The sequence below is a fragment of the Diadema setosum genome, chromosome 15, assembly GCF_964275005.1.
Source record: "Diadema setosum chromosome 15, eeDiaSeto1, whole genome shotgun sequence".
Classification (NCBI taxonomy): Eukaryota; Metazoa; Echinodermata; class Echinoidea; order Diadematoida; family Diadematidae; genus Diadema; species Diadema setosum.
This window is the reverse complement of record NC_092699.1, coordinates 32728245-32745604: the sequence shown is the minus strand read 5'-3', so window position 1 is coordinate 32745604 and position 17360 is coordinate 32728245. Positions and strand designations below refer to the sequence as shown.

Here is a 17360-nt window from a genome sequence, read left to right as displayed (position 1 = left end):
CAATGGGCAATTAGCGCTGCTACTTGGCAAAGCTGTTAGCCAACCCAATTGTCCCAATTCTTTGCAGACTTGACCTCTCACATGTCAGCTACACGCAATACACGGCAAACAACTTTCATTACAAACATTCTGATTAAAAAACAAAACAAAATGAAGAAGCACACTTTTGAGTAGCGACACAGCTTTCTGTCCCTTTCTCAAATAGGTCCTACTTCTAAAAAAATACACAGATGACTAGAGTCAGAATATCCTCCAAAGGGAACACGAGCTATCTGGGCATTAATAATGTTTGTCTTCCTATTTCTCTCCATGCCGTCACGGCCCAAACCATCATAAGTAATAAGGCAATAAGTTTCATTAACCAGGGAAATAATAGTACGCATTACATACATTTGGCGAATTATCACACAAATTGTCGACTTTATAAAAACGAGAATAATTGACAACTTAGGCCCTACTATATCTCCAGAGATGAACTTTAAACAGCAAGTCACATACCAGGGAACGAAAGTTATGATTATTTGAACAAATTCATTAATGAGGCCAATTAATAACCGTTGTAAAAGTACACACACGCATAAAAAAGGTTTCGAGTTCGATATGTGATCATTGTATTAGCTCATAGATAAAATATCATAAATTTTGCGTGATCGTTCGTTGGAATTATTTTTTTTCAGTGCGATTTGTGCGTCATGTCAATCACCACTCATTGAAATGGAGTGCATGTATCAAACGAAACTCGCTGGTCATGCAATCAATAGCCTTGGTCAGCTCACTATTATTGCGTAATTCTATAGCCCTCGCCGCTTGGCCGCCGACGCCGCCGCGCGCACCATGCTTTGTTTTTGTCTTCAAAGGGGTCAAGAGCAATGCCTCATTAGCATACACCCTAGCAACGGAGGCGGAGTCTCGATCTGGCAAGAACAATAGGTGCGAAACGCAACGCAAAGGCGAGCGTTCGAAAAAAATGTAACCGAAAAAAATTGTCTCAGAAAAACGGTGATATGGGACACTTGTACTCATTTTCACACGCTGAAATTTTCTGTACAAACAGATAAAACATAAAGGAATCAAAATCCGTCATAAAAAAATTTCGACCCGAGTAGTGCTTCCCCTTCATTTTCGGCTCATTACGGGAAAACTCCCCGTGCGACTTATGACTCATTTTGTCGGAGCGCCACACAATTTGACTTCTCACCTCCGCCAGGAGCCACTCTTCTTGACGTCGAGATAACCCGACCGGACTGGGCCGAATACTTCGCTGGCCGGCACATGTACCGTGCGTTTGTGGCGCTTGGTTTTGGAGGGAGGCGTGGTGCGTCCACCCAGCAGAGTTTTGCGAGTTCCCGTCGACGCCCCGATATCGTCCAGTGACCGGCTGAGCGACCGAGCTGCCATGTCCTTCTGCGTTGAGGCAAGTGAAAATGAGAGAAATGGTAACATTGAGTACGGGTCTCCGCAGATGGGTTCTCAAAGAACACGGATGGCGATGGTGCTTTGAAGTGTATCAGACAGAACACTCGTGAAAGGTGTCTAGTTTAACAAGTCTTTATACCTGCAACTGGTAACTTTCCAAGATGAAAATACCCACAATCATCACAAGTTGATACGTTAAGTAGCAGTTGGAACCAGAACTTTTTGTATTTCCGTGCGTCGTTTCGCGCGAGAGTGCGGATGTTACTCTCACGTGCTGATGACGTCATGCGCAGACAATGACAACTTCGAACTATGCGCACGTCCCATTTGTGTTTAGGGTTCCGCTTAGAGGTATGTATGATAAGACAATTTCTTACTGGACCTTTATTCTTTGTACGTACTTCTCACATCGATTTCTCCACATTAGAAGATACAAAAAAAAAAAAAAGATACTGCCAAAAATAAAATCCATTCACAGTCAAAAGGCTCCGTAAGGCTCCGTACGAAGAGGAGAATTCCCCCCCCCCCCCCATATATAGAATTAACGTCGTGTAACATGAAAACAACAATTTGAGAGAAAGATACGGGGTAGCAAAGGTTCTTGGATCTACCATCTGCGCCTACATGTCCCAAGGTGATGATATTCAGCTCATTTTCCAGTATTTTGGCCGAGAAAGAAGAAATATGTTTACTTGTCGTCATCGGATATAAAGAGAGAGAGAAAAAAAAAAGAAACAATAAAATGAAGGAAAAAACCATACGACGAGTTCAAAACTTAAGATACCCTTGTGATTTACATATGGTTTATGATCCTGCAACTATTCTCAGAAGGGAGTGCCTACAATAAATGATTAAGGTACAACAGAGTAAAGTCGTAAAAATATGAGAAAGACTCCGAGACGGAGCCAAGGCTTACGTTACAATACAATGAGCATGAAAAGCAGAAGTTTCATTCCTCTGAGAGTTTTGTAATCTTCTTTAACGTCGTAAATATTTCCCAGACAATGCTAGGTAAAGCGCATCGAACATGAAACGAATCACCCTAGAGAGCCGCGGTTCAAGCTCCTAGATATCAGTTCTCATTATAGGACTCTGGCGTGGGTCGAGACGGTTCGCTACAGCAGGGAACTTAATCCTCAGGAGTGTATGTTAATGGGATGGAGGCAACAAACGAGCAGAATTGTCGCCTGAAAACCATTTATAGTCTGGTTCTCGATGGCTCGGGCAATAAATAATCAAGACGAAAAAGAAGAATCATCGTCGGAAAAGTATGAATCTCTGCAAGATTGGTATTGAATGTTTCATGCCGATCGCCAAAAGAGTACATTCGCTGATATAGCTGACGATATACATGACAGTTATAATGTATGCAGAGACATGCGCAGTAATTATTGAGCACTTTTTATAATGTCATTCATTTCCAGGTTAATGGTCGAACACATATACCATAAAATCTGCGATGCCTCACTGAAAGACGTGTCAGTCAGGTGTTTAATAAAACCCAAGAAAACAAACAAACAAACAACAAAAACCTGCGTATCATCTTTCCGTATGGCTTCGTTGTTAAGTTCAACACACGCGTGGATAATCTGCTGCTTCAGGGAAATGAACGGCCACAAACACTAGGCCCGTTCACAAACAACGAAAATCGAAATTTCAATCGCGATCCAAATTTCGATTTTTTTTTCGACCGTTCATACACAGGGAAAAATCGCACTTCGCAGCAAGGAAAGAACGATCAGTGGCTAAACTGCGCATGCGTGAAACTTGCATGACCGAAGACTGACCCCGCCCGCAGTCCCAATAGAGTTTCGCACGCGCTACGAACGATGGGATTAAAAATACCGATTTCCGAATCTCGATCGCGCTCACACACACGACGCTTGGCAAAATAATCGCGATTATTCTGAAAAATCGCACTAATAGTGCGAGTTGGATCGCGATAAGGATCGCGGTAATTAGTGAGATTTTTCTGTCCACACTGGACAAAATTTCGAAATTTTGATCGCGATAAGAAAATCGATTTTTAAATCGCACTTTTTCCCTCCATCCTTTCGGCAAAGCAGAATGTTAAAGCTCAAGTGGTTTAAAGATACACTTATCGAGCTTCTTTTGTTCTACCAATTACCCTCATGTTAACTTGGTCTGTCAGCAGAGGTGAGCCGCTAACTTTTGAATGACGGATGGAAACAAAAACAAACAAACAAACAAACAAACAAATATAGCCACATCTGTAGATTCCATCTGACTGCTACGTTACCATGATTGCACAATCATTTGTTCTGAATTAAAGGGATCGTATAGTTTTGGTTGAGACCTAATTTCAGGTTTCTAACATTTTTTGGTGAGATAATGAGAAACCTCGTATGAAATATGAAAGAGCATGTAATACCATGAGGAATGCAACGTTTATTTGATGGAAATTGGTTTTGAAATGGCTGAGATATCCAAAAAGAGCGATTCTAATAAAGCGTGGGACCCACACTTTATTACGATCGATTTGTTTTACTTTGTTTTTGGATGTTTCAGTAATTCCAAACACGATTTTCATCAAATAAACTTTGAAATCCTCTTAAAAATGGTATGCTCTGTACTATACTATAATCATAAGTGTTTTCTTGGTATCTCGCAAAAAGTTAAAAGCCCAATTCTCATTTCCACCAATACTGTACCATCCCTTTAAACCTTCGTCTGTCGATCTAGTACTTTGTATGCTGAAAGTGGGAAATAAAACTAAATTTATGGGTGGCGGATGACCATTCTTTTTTTTTTTACATGCAGATCTTCAAAATATATCAAGCAAATTTTACAACTAACCTTTCAGCTTGGAAGCCCTATAATGGGAGCGAAATTCAATCCTTTAGATTTGAAAATGTTTAATAGCTTTCAGACAATAAACATATGGTACTGAGCAAACGAATATCATCTGGCGAGTTTAAATCGAAATATCATTGCGTGCAGTTTTGCTCCTAGTCGTGTTGATTTAATGTCGGCCATGTTCTCAGGATATTTTTTTATATATATCCGTCGGTGTATCGTACTAGTTCCACCAGTGCGCTACACCTTATGGCAGAAAAAAAAAAAGAAAAAAAAACCATATGTGTTTGAGACAACATCCAAATAAAAGAGCAAGTTCACAATATGCAGAAAAGATTCATGTTGTTCTGGAAGTCTGTAACAAGACAATAATGTGCAAAAAAATGGCACACCGATGGGGTGATATTTTTCCCCGGAAATGAAATCGCGTACAAGTATGTGTACGATTGTCATGCCTTGTGACAAAATGTAATCCTGGAAATAATATCAGTATGAGAATGATTCCGCCGTATACGTATACAAGGAAGTCATACTCCGAGGATTTCGAATGGTCATGCAGTCACGGGGAAATAGTGAAATGACTTGATGACTCACTGACATTGACCGCATGTCATTTTGATTCACACCCCATTAAGTAATATTTACATTCTGACTAATTCTCAAGAATAACTATCCAACGGATAAACGGCAAACGGATGAAGAAACGTATGAGGAAGTCGAAAGATTGCATTTTCCTTGTCAATGTGCATGCGCGAAGCTATAATAACTATACGAAGCCCTGTCGCGCTGTACACGGGGTCTGGTCGGGCTAGCGCGAAGCCGGTTTGATCTGTTCGATCCCGAGGTTACGAAGCGCGATGCCAGTAAAATGCAACTGAAGTAAGTCTAATTAAAAAGAACATTTCGTGGCAATGAGGTAGGCTTATTGACCAGGCGGGCCAGAAAAGAAAGAATAAAGGTGACTCCATTCTGTGCTTTGAAGGGCCGCTTATCTCGGAGCCATAGGCCTTGGACAGGTTTATTCAGCTCGGCAACAGTCATTTTTAGCATCTCGCACCTGTGGTATCTAGGCATGTTCACTGTTGTGATTCTATATTCACGACCCATACATGTACGCCTCCCCACCTCCCCTACCCCCCCCCCCACACACACACAAACACACACACACACACACACACACACACACACACCCCCCCCCCCCCCACACACACACACACATAACATTTCCTACTACAAAATGACGTGCCTCCTTCGTATGCGAAAATCGGAGCATGGATTAAATCACACTTTTATTCCTGTAGAGCTGAGGGAGATGAAGGAATAGATAAATGAATACATGGGAAAAAAGATAGATACGAAAAGAAGACAGATACGAAGATGTACATAGATGAACAGATGGATAGTGAGATAGATGAATATCCCATTATTGATGGCCAGACAGATAGATAAATTACATTTGCACACACACACACAAAAAGTGATATTCAGTTCATTTCTTATCAACATTTCCTTGGTTGAAAATGATTAACTTCAATCTTTCAATATCTCGTATAGCCAATATCCAATCGATGAGTGACTCCATTGGAAAGCAACATGACATGTTCAAGAATGATGAAATTAAAATATCAATTTATATAGGTTTATGTCTCCTTCTGTATTATTTTCCAATAATTTCCAACGACGAGCACAAACTATACGATTTCAGCGTTAGGTAGGCTGAATTTGAGTTTATTCTATAATTACTGCCGGTTTTGTTTGTTTGTTTTGAATTTTAATTGACCTCCGTTCCTTTTCATTATGCGGACCGTCCGGAATTTCTGCAGGATACAGGCTGCGGTCACTAAACGATGTAGGTCGGGGCTAAGCCGTTTAGAATACAGGGGTGTCATGGCCGCGCGCACCTTATTGACAGATCTACTCCTTGTCCCTAATTTATCCCATTAACATAATTCGGAAGTGACCCCTCGTATTGTTTTTCCTTAATTTGATTTAATTTCCTAAATGTGACGCTTGATCATAAAAGAAATCTCTTGGCCTAGTAAATTTAGTAGGGGATGTTGACTTGAAGGTGCGGATCTTGAAAATAGCAGATTACATCTTTGGGTTTGCTTGTTATTTTTCTTTATTCTCTTTCTTTTCCTCTCTTTCTCTCATTTTATGACGTCTCGATTGGCCAAGTATAAATTATCATTGTCATCTTCGGGATGTGCAACAAGGAAGTTTGGTTCCATACATGTCGTTTTTGCCTCTTAAAGGACAAGGCCACTGTCATATACATGCATGTGAACTGAGAGACTGCAGCAATATTAGTAGAACAAAAACGTGAACGTTTGAGTAAAATCGGACTTTGCGTTCAAAAGTAATGAATTTTTGAAGTTTCAGTTCCGCGATCGCTGGATGTGACGACTATTACAGCTTCTGATGTCATCTTATGTGTACAATGATATAAATAAAGAAATTATAAAGAAAATTTAACCCATTTTCACTTTTCTTGCTTAACAATAGAGCACATTGCCTCTTTCAGAAGGCAGGGGGAGTAATATTATCCATATCATATATCAGTTACAAGTTGAGGGAATGTGTACTTAAAGGGAAGATAAACCCCAAGAACAATGTGGATTGAGTGAAAGCAGCAACATTAGTAGAACACATCAGTGAAAGTTTGAAGAAAATCGGACCATTGATTCAAAAGTTATGAATTTTTAAAGTTTTGGTGTTGGAACCGCTGGATGAGGAGACTACTAGAGGTTATGACGTATGAGTGGACTACAATATCAAGAAAATATAAAGAAAATACTACAAAAATCCATTTTTCATGAAAATTACAAATTCCATCAACTTGATATTGACATATGTTAAGGGTAGCAATTATTCCCCCTGCTTTCTGAAAGCGGTTGGTCCACTGCTCTTTCATAATTCTAGAAAAGTGAATTTTTGTTGAATATCCTTTATATTTTCTTTGTATTGTTGTCCACTCATACGTCATATCCTCTAGTAGTCTCCTCATCCAGCGGTTATAACACCAAAACTTAAAAAATTCATAACTTTTGCATCGATTGTCCTATTTTTCTCAAACTTTCACTGATGTGTTCTACTAATGTTGCTGCTTTCACTCAATCCACATTGCTCTTTGGGTTTACCTTCCCTTTAAAAAACATTGAAATTATGTGGAATTCTCTTTACAAGTTTCCTTTTGCTCTACGCACGTACGTGACATCATACGCTGCAGTAGCCTTCTCATCCAGCAGTAACTGCACGGAAGCTTTAGAAATTATAACTTTTGAACGGATTGTCAAATTTTCTTCAAACTGTCACTAATGTGTTCTACTTATATTGCTGCATTATCTCAATCCACGTGTATATGAAGGTGAACTGTGTCCTTTAAATGCAGGCTGTACTAAGGAGCTTGTGTTTGAAGCTCCTGACTGTTATAACTATACAGGAGGCAACATGATCGCACACAACACTGCTCAGCTTGACCAAGGACCTACAACGAACTCACTGGGATTCGAACGGGCCTAAAATCAGACGCGCAAGTATGATCGACTGATCCGCATCACCATCCTTATGATAAACGAAAAGATGTGTGCGCAGGATGTGTACTAGCAGTTGAAATTTTTTAATAATCTTCTTTGCTTTCGGTATTGGAAGATGAGAAACGCCTTGAAACAAGACTGTGTGTGTGTGTGTGTGTGTGTGTGTGTGTGCGTGCGTGTGTGAGAGAGAAGAGAGCGAGGTCCACAAAAACAGCTTGGCAATTAACCTCCCCCATACCTTCTGCCAGTATATGGATAAAAACACGTGCATTCATGACCGATTGCTCGTCAAATTTCGAATGGAAAATGACAGGCGAAATCGCAACTGATCAACCTATCTTCTCCTCCCCCCCCCCAGTAGTTGTATTGTTTGTGTATAAGCGTGTGTGTGCGTGTGTGTGTGTGTGTGTGTGCGTGTGTGTGTGTGCGTGTGTGTGTGTTAGGGTGAAAATATCTGAATCTGGCAAAGTGTGATTTTTCCCTTCTTCACTGACCAGGGGCGGATCCAGGAATTCCGTAAAGAGGAGGAGCCTTACAAAATTAAAGGGAGGGGCGCACGCACCCCTCCCCCATTTTTTTCCTATTTTATTTCTTTTATTCTAACAAAAATAAAGGAGGGCGCACCCAGTGCGCTCCCCCCTGGATCCACCACTACTGACCAAGGGTCCATCCTGGTGTCTTGTAATGAAATTACGTCACCTTCCATATTTACGATGGATATGACAATTTCAGACTGGAGCTGGTGCTGGTAAATCCATTCAGCAGAATCTGCTTAAAAGATCAAGTTAGTCGTGCCTATCCCTTGGATAGATTATCATAAAGGATGAAGAGGCAATAATGGCAAAGTAAAAATAAGTCTCATGTATACTGCATGTGGAGAGAGCATATTACATTCAGGTGTGAGTTTCTTCAACATACATTATTCAGCGATATTATCGTTTCATCTGTGATATTTTTAAAGCTCTGTTTATAATCATAAAATCATACATTTGAAATCATACTTTGGAAGTGGTCAAGGATTAGGGTTAGGGTTAGTAGCAATAGGAAAAGCCTACATTCAATTCATGATAACTGCTTGTAGTAAAAACAATGGAAAACATGCCCTTAGTCATGGAGCTACTGTTGTAAATAGTTCCATAGCAACAAAAAATCTAAAACGAGTAAAACAAGAGATTTTAAATCAGAAAGTAATCACTCTTACCGCCACACCAAGGAGGTAGCTATCATGCAAGAGATCCCCAAGAAACTCGCAGAGTGAGTACCACGAGTCAACATTCACAGTTCAGTGCAGGCGAGATGTTTCCATGGAATATCCAGTTTATGGTCTACGACGTGTACGTCTGCCGTTTTTATTAACCACACCTCATTCGCGACTAATACGTTGGACTCGGTTAGTCTCGTTAACGCTAAAAATATAACCCAGAAAACAAAATCGAGGAAAATCGAATCAAATAGCCAAAATAAGACAGATATCCGTTGATGATTTGTCAAACAGTCCCAGTGAAATTCATTGTTCTGTGAACAATACGCGAACAGATCGCTAAAATGTCACTGAGGGAAATTTTGGAGTTTTTCGTGCAAAATCATTTCCGCCGTCCATCAGGGTGCACGACCGCCAGCAAAATACGGCTATACCTCTTCCCTTAAGGGGGTTTCACACCGGGCTTTACGTAGAGTTACGTAGTGTTACGTAGTGTTGCGCAGTGACTACGCAACACTACGCCACTATACGCAGTGAGAACGCAACTCTACGTAAGAGGACGCCGAGGGACGCAAAATAGGTACGCAAGATGTACGCAAAAAATTAAACATGTTTAATTTTTTCGCGTACCCTCAGCGTAGAGCTCTGATACGCAGGTTTTACGCAAGTCTACGCAACACTACGCAACTGTGCGCCATCTATACGCAACAGTACGCCACCGAACCCCTTTCACACCAGACCACTTTTTGTGCTCGCGTATGACATGGCGTAGTGTTGCGTACTGTTACGTAGGCATTTGCGTAGACTTGCGTTGACTTGGCGTACATTTTCGTAGACTTGCGTAGGCCTGGCATACATTTGCGTAGTGTTGCTTACAGTTGCGTAGCCTTTTATTATAGGTGCAGATTTGGCATTCAAATGCCTGTCCCATGTTAGAAAACTGCTTAATATCATTCATTCCATTGGACTCTGAATTGCTGGTGAATGTATAGCCTACTTATTGACTTACCTGTGCTCTTCGAGACTTGTACTTAACTATTTTTCTTCTGTAGGCGTAATAATTGTAAAATGCCGAAAAGGAAGAACAAAAGTTGTGGTAGGAACAAGAATTCTCCTGCTCGATACATGCCTCTAGTGATCAAAATGCAGACAATTCGCCAGCACTAGTAGACCCAAACGCATTTTCTTCAACCCGTCTGGTTCGTGAAAGCCTTTACTTGTAGACTCGCTGCTGGCGAGTCATGCCACAAAATGACAGAGGCTTCATCAGCCAAGTCCTCAGCGCAAGAGCATCATCTCCCACAAGGAAGTAGTCAAATGGCTGCATGGTCATCATGGGGCAGAGGGTCTGTTGCAGGGAGGTTCAGCTTGATGGCTTAATGGCTGTCTTGAAAGGGCTCTGGTTGAACACGGGGCGATCGTTAACGGCCCGTTAACGATCGCCCCGTTACTGTCCAGGCGTGCTAACCTGGAAATATCAAACTGCACGTTACTTGAATATGAGACCATTCTGAAGCAAATAATTTTCACACAACAACAGATATAATGTTCTCTTAAACGAATCCCACAAGGATTTGAACAATCATCCCCCAGCATTCCCACTGATTCCCACTGATCAGTTACTAGCCATCCCTTTTAATCGAGAAGAAACCTTTGAAGTTATAAAACAAATTTCAGGTCTTTGCAGGTTTTTTGATGACAACATGTTTATAAGCAAATCGAAATCCATATTGTAGGGCCTTGTAGGTATTGTAAACCTTAAAGTTACGGCAGGTTTCAGGTTCCAAAGATTCCAGAAGTTGGCATCTTGTTTTGTAATTCTCAGTGCAATTCGTGTCAGGAGTTAATTGAATACCTGTGGCGCCATCCGCATAAAATTGATTATCTTAATGAAGAAAAATCTTCGGCATGCAGTTATTTCATCAGTTGTTCATATTGCCGATGTATGGATCAACGCCGGATCCAAGGTTTGATCCACTTTCTCCTTCTTATTGTTGCAACAGCTCGGTTTTTTTTTCTCTTTTCCGTTCTTGAAAACGTTCGCATTCTGCGATGCGAATCTGTAGGGCGTCCAAAATGCTGAGGAATTAAAGATAGTAGCAAAGGATATAACCTCCCCCATGATATTTTGCTACGTATTCGAACAGCATGTAAGAGTGAACTAAAAAGCAGAAGGCTAAATGTGCTGAAGTAGCTCCGCAGTTTCATCAATTCGTTAATAAATCGCTTCTTGATTACAGTTGTTATAATCGCTTCTTAATTACAATTGTTATTGTAATCCCTGCAGCATAGACATGCGTACTGTATATTATATCATTCATTTCCTATCATATCGTTGTTAATGCAAGTCAAACGACTGTGTTTTAAATTTACTTATGTATGTTGATTTGCAGAAAATAAAGTATCTATCAAACAAAATCAAACACATTAATCGGCGGTACGCAACTCTACGCAACTGCAAGCAACTCTACGCGGTCTGTACGCCCGGCCTACGTATATATACGCAACTCTACGCCCGTTATACGCAAAATACGCTACGCGGATACGTGCTTCCTACGCAACCATACGTAACTCTACGCCTGGACTACGCCGGGACTACGCCAGTCCTACGCGTAGCATCATGATTATTTTTCATGAGTACGCAGGTAATTTCGGCGTAGACGCTACGCAACTCTACGCAACTCTACGCAAAGCCCGGTGTGAAACCCCCTTTAGCCAGCTCTGGGCACCTCACTTCGGTTGCCACCAGGTCGTTTAAAAGTCTTCGACCTTCCCCTGGTAGATACTAGAGACTTCAGTGCAGTGAAGTTCATGTCGCATGCTGACTGATGTGTGTCTAAAGGGACTGAGTAGTCCTTCCAAATGGAAATGGGATTACTAAATTCTAATAATTTTTATGCCTTGGAAGGGGACAGAAAACCGAATACTGGAAAAAAGGCTTCGGACATCCCACATCATATACCATTGTATACAGATTGGGCCATCACATATTATCCCTCCTAAAATTGTATCCTCTTTGATATTTCATAAGTGGTTTCTACTTATCTCGCAAAAAAATAAAAATCTGAATCCCCTATCTCAACCAAAACCAGACCATCCCTTTAAGGCATGATTGCTATATTCTTCTCATCTAAACCATATTCTAAAATTATCATTGATATCAGTTTCTCGTAGAAACGTTCATCACTTTCTTCATCTTATGCTCCTTAAAGGCAAATCAACAATACGATTAGTGGTGTACACGTCTGCCAATCAGCTGGATGGATTTCCTGGAATGTCTTTATGATACATTTGTTGCAGTCCGTTTGAGATGTCACTGCTGTCGTGTACATTGTATACTAATTGTCTTGATGTCTTCAAGTTTGAAGTTATGACAATAAAGACAAAAATGCTGATAATTACATTCCAGCTCGACCAATGATAAACAAGGACAAGAGTTGTCACTCTGCATGCAGCGAAATGTTACGTAACAGCAAAATGTCAATCAATTTCATCAAGCGTGTGACATTGCGTGGGCCAGAGGGGATATCTTCTCTTGATGGCTTTATGATTGGTATATGACTGCACGGCATATGCATATCTATTACATTTCTCCACTGGAAGGACTGACTTCATCAGGACATTCTCGGACGAATCCCAGCCGGGACCACGGCGGTCAGCTTCTGTCCGTCTTGGCTTGAAGCAATTATAGGCGATCAGGGGTCATCCTAAGAATAGTCTTATTTACCAGCACGAAACACTTAAAAAAAAAAAATTCGAACTTCTTTGCAAGTCCGTTTCAATAACTTCTGTCCCTGATGTAAATGATATTTGAAGTCCATGCAACTCAATAAATTGAAAAATAAAGGAATAACGATAAACAAGTACATACATACTATTATAGGCAAATTAGACGAGTAATCAAACACATACACCATGAAATCAAATTGATAAATGGACAAATAACTTTAAAAAAGTAAGTCAACATAAAAGGTATGTTGTTAAATTATTGTGATATACCTTACAGTAACATGGTATTTCGTAAAGTACTTTGAATGATTTTTTTTTTCTTCAGATGCCTAGAAATGTGTCCTTTACATCCCCCATAACTTTATTAATGTTTGACAGAGAGTATTTCGAGATGATTATGAAAAGTCTCGCCTCGTGTGTGCCTGTGTCTGCCTTCTGAAATGCATGTTTCTATGTATGTTTCTACGTGTGTTTGTATGTATATGATTATGTTTGTAATAATGTTCATGAATGAATATGCGCATGTATTCATGCATTAAAGGGGATGGCTAGTAACTGATCAGTGGGAATCAGTGGGAATGCTGGAGGATGATTGTTCCAATCCTTGTGGGATTCATTTAAGAGTACATTATATATCTACCGTTGTGTGAAAATTATTTGCTTCAGAATGGTCTCATATTCAAGTAATGTGCAGTTTAATGTTTCCAGGTTAGCGTGCCTGGTCAGTGACGGGGCATTAATCTGCACAATACTTGAATATGAGACCGTTCTGAAGCAAATAATTTTCACACAATAGTATAGAATGTATTCTTATATGAATCCCACACGGATTGGAACAATCATCCCTCAGCATTCTCACTGATTCCCACTGATCGGTTACTAGCCATCCCCTTTAAAGTATGTTTGTATGGAGGAATGATTCTACGTATGCGTCTTTACATCCTCCCCTTCCCCGCCATCATGGCTTCCAAATGTTTTCCAGTACTCAATAAAAATGCTTGCCAGAATAAACATTGCATTGCTTTACAATATTTTCCCCTCGTTGGAAGCATGTCGCGTAGGGTTTAGTGTTTCATATCGCATCAAAACATGGCATACGATATCTTCTTCTTACATACGAAGTTAACTACAGATCAATGTCAAATTGTGAAATGATATGACGATGTAGTGAAAATGAGATGTGCTTGAGAGTTTCCTGAATATGTAGACCACCTAAGGCGCTGTGACAGGAAATAAACATACTCGTGATGATCATGCTGTATGCTTGCGTGTTATTGTGTGTTTGTAAAATGAAGAGTACTTTCATTCCATTCATTCGAATACCAAAGTTTAGCGGCATGCACTGCATATAGTTTACCCCTAATGAATACATCCTAGCCCCCCCCCCCCCAAAAAAAAAGATAAATAAATCACAGAGGAAATGACAACGAAATAATGATAACAAAGCAAAGTGAAACGAAAGAGAATGACGTCCCTAAAAACTGCTTTGTCTTTCTTCCGTACATTGATGACAGGCGAGGCGAAAAATTCTCTTTTCCCCAAAAAATGGAAATGCTCATCGACAAACAATTGAAAATCTGGAATAAAAAATGTACCCATCCTATACAATAGATTCACCAAACCGGTTACAGTTATAATTTTAGTTACAGTACTTAATCGGATGTTCCGTCGACCTATGATGTCAATTAAACCGTAGTGTTTATCTTTCATGTTTAGCTTTGAAAACAATTGACTCAGTTTCGATTGCAAATGTCGGAAAAGTACATACAAATATAGCATACAAGTATAGCATTGGCCTTGGGCATGGGCTCATGATCATGTTTAAGTTAAGCAACTGAATACGGGAACGAGTACGAAGTATGTTTGGATTGGAGAATCGCGCAGATAACTGGTTAATTTGACTGTCACTCTCGTAACGTTCAGCGAGATATGATAATGTGCACAATATCTGTCGTGTCATTGTTCCTATAAGTGTTGATTAACTCTGCCTTCCATTTATTTTAAACCACAAAAGATGATGTTAATTGTACATATTCTATAGATTAAGCGATTGAACAGAGACGGAAGACTGGACATAGCTTACCTGGAATAAGTTAATCTGATTGTTTGTTTGCTTGCTTGCTTACAATTTGCCTGCACATTTTTTTTTTTCATTTTTATTTGTTTGTCTGTTTGATGAATTGTTTGGAATTTGCTTTGGTTTAGTTAGTTATTGCTTCTCATTTCTCTGAATAGGCCTTCGTGACAGTGGTCTATCTCTGGCCAGGATATAGAACGCAGTCGACAGAGTTGGGGGTCGCGATGTCACGCTCTGTTGCTATGACGACCCGGCAAGACCATGGGCGTGTCAGCGCGGCAGGGCTAGTCTCATCTTAAGCCGTTCCGTAGGATGCAGGGGGGGGGGGTGGAAACAATGTTGCATAGAGTAAAGCTCAGAAATGAAGTAAAGACAAATGAATCTCCGTCCATATCTCATTGCTTACTTCTTCCTAATATTCTTAATTTGCTCTGCATCATGACCTTAAAATTGCACTTCGTTTAACGATCACGAGTAAACTTACAAAAGATAACATATTTTATTACCGTTTATGTCCACGAAACATTTGTATTTTTCGACGTCAACAGGTACTTTTTTTTTCAAGAGTATCCACCGATGTTAGAAATTATTATCCTTTCTCAATAAATTGCGGTTATGACGATACAGGTCATCATATGTCAGAAGGAGTCAAGTCTCAAAATGTTGCTATCATTGTTTCGGGGAAGTCGAGGTGCCGTGGGGCGAGATCCGCGGTGGATTACACCCAATGTATCCTTCAACTGCCGACACTCCTCTATTCCGAGTTGGAATTCAACCCATGGTGATAATGGCCGAGTCTCGGGAATAAGAAGTTTACAACTACAGACTAGAGGGCGCCGTCAGTGTTCAATAAAATCATTAGGGAAAGAAAGTCTGTATTTCTGTTATCCATTTAGTCATTCTGTTCGTTTCTGCGATAGGGGTGGTCGAAATAATTATAGTTTGGTTCGCCTTGTTCTCTTTTGTAGAAATTGTTTCAACGATTGGGAATTTTTTGTTTGTTTGTTTATTTATTTATTTTTTTGTTTGCTTGCTTTGCCTTTTTTTTTGGAGGGGGGGGGGGAGTTGGGGTTAAGAGTAAGAGGACTTGTCACAAATAGGCCGTAATATCTCGATCAAAAGCATAGCCTTATTCCACTATGAGAACCTCAACATACTTTTGAAGTTCAGCAGTCACTTGCGGATCGACATACGAAGTGTGCACCGAACAGCTGGCAATGAAGGCAAGCAAGAAAACGATACGAAATGAGAAAACAAATAAAGGCACTTCTAAGAGGACATAATTATAGGAAATAAAAATAGGAAGAGAGATTAATAAAAAATGGTGTATGTGGACAAGTAACGGTATATATCAATATCCTTCCCTTATATAATTACTGATTATGTATCATATTTTTCAGATGTATATTTCCCTGCCGGTTTTATACAAATCATTACACTCAAATAGGCGCCGTATCTAAGACACTGAAATTGAATGTGGAAAAAAAAATAGATGTCGCATGGTGGCAAGCACACAAAAACAGAACGAGAGAGGGCGCTACAGGAAATTCGCCCAAGTTCTCTATCACGCCGCATGATCAAGGACGCGTTGTATAGGTAATCAAAAAATGCACCAACCCAGTCAACTTTGTCTTTGCTCAAAAGCACGATTCACAGTCCTATTTTCATGTTCATATTCACGAACATTGATTTTCCTTTGAGGACTCAGTCGCAAGCTTTTTGAAATAATCATTTTGTTTCCTCATATTCCGATAGCTAAAATTTTGTTTGTATGCAGCAGTAATTATTGTAGCTTTCGGGCCAGTCTCAGGCAAACTTCCTGGATCATTAAAAATATATACTGTAATACACATCTGCATATCCGTGTAAGTTTATCCCTGTAGAAGTATTGCTATCCGGAAAGTGTTATGAACGCGGAACTATCATATCATTCCCATGGAGCTATACGTAGTAGCTCCGTGATATAATTACGATTATGTAGAAAATGTCTGCAAAATGCAAGTTTATAATGGAAGATTAGCTGGCACTTGTATTATGCTTTGTTTTACGTGACTGCTCTAAGGAAACAATATACATGCAAGTAAGCAATGATGGAACCGAAGTCTCCTCCAAGGGACTAGTCAATGAGAATAAACTTGCTTGCATAGGGATACCACTATCTTTATAGACAGGGGACTCGGACTACGGACCTCGCTGAGTGACTGTCCGTTGTTTTATCGACTGAACCACTAGAAATCTTTACGCAGGGAAGTGGAAAAAAACACCAGCAATATTATCCTGCCTGAGGTGTACTAGTTTGTGTTTTTTTTTCAGCAAAATGACAGTTCTACGTAAAAATCTATTTTTCAAACGTATAGCGAATATATTATTTAGTTTTGTTTTGTTTTTGCTTTTTTACTGACGATTAGAAAAAGTTTCCCGATACACAATGTAGTATAATAACCAGTGCATAAAAACCGAATTGTGAATATTGTTGAAATGTATTAAGCAGAGGGCAATGCATTTTAAAGCTTGCTACTGGATTCTGCCAAATAAAGAATATCCATTTGTGCAGGGAGGTTCCACCTCCCTGATTTCGGCCGTT

At 40.0% G+C, this 17360-nt stretch overlaps 1 protein-coding gene across 1 annotated transcript in view; it reads right to left on the bottom strand.

Moving 5' to 3' along the window:
- The window catches only part of LOC140238692 (uncharacterized), a 48435-nt gene that overhangs the window by 21431 nt on the left and 9644 nt on the right, over positions 1 to 17360 (bottom strand). The window contains exon 2 of the mRNA XM_072318592.1: positions 1199 to 1404. Within this exon, the coding sequence (XP_072174693.1) occupies positions 1199 to 1404 (206 nt within the window). The remainder of the gene's footprint in view (positions 1 to 1198; positions 1405 to 17360) is intronic.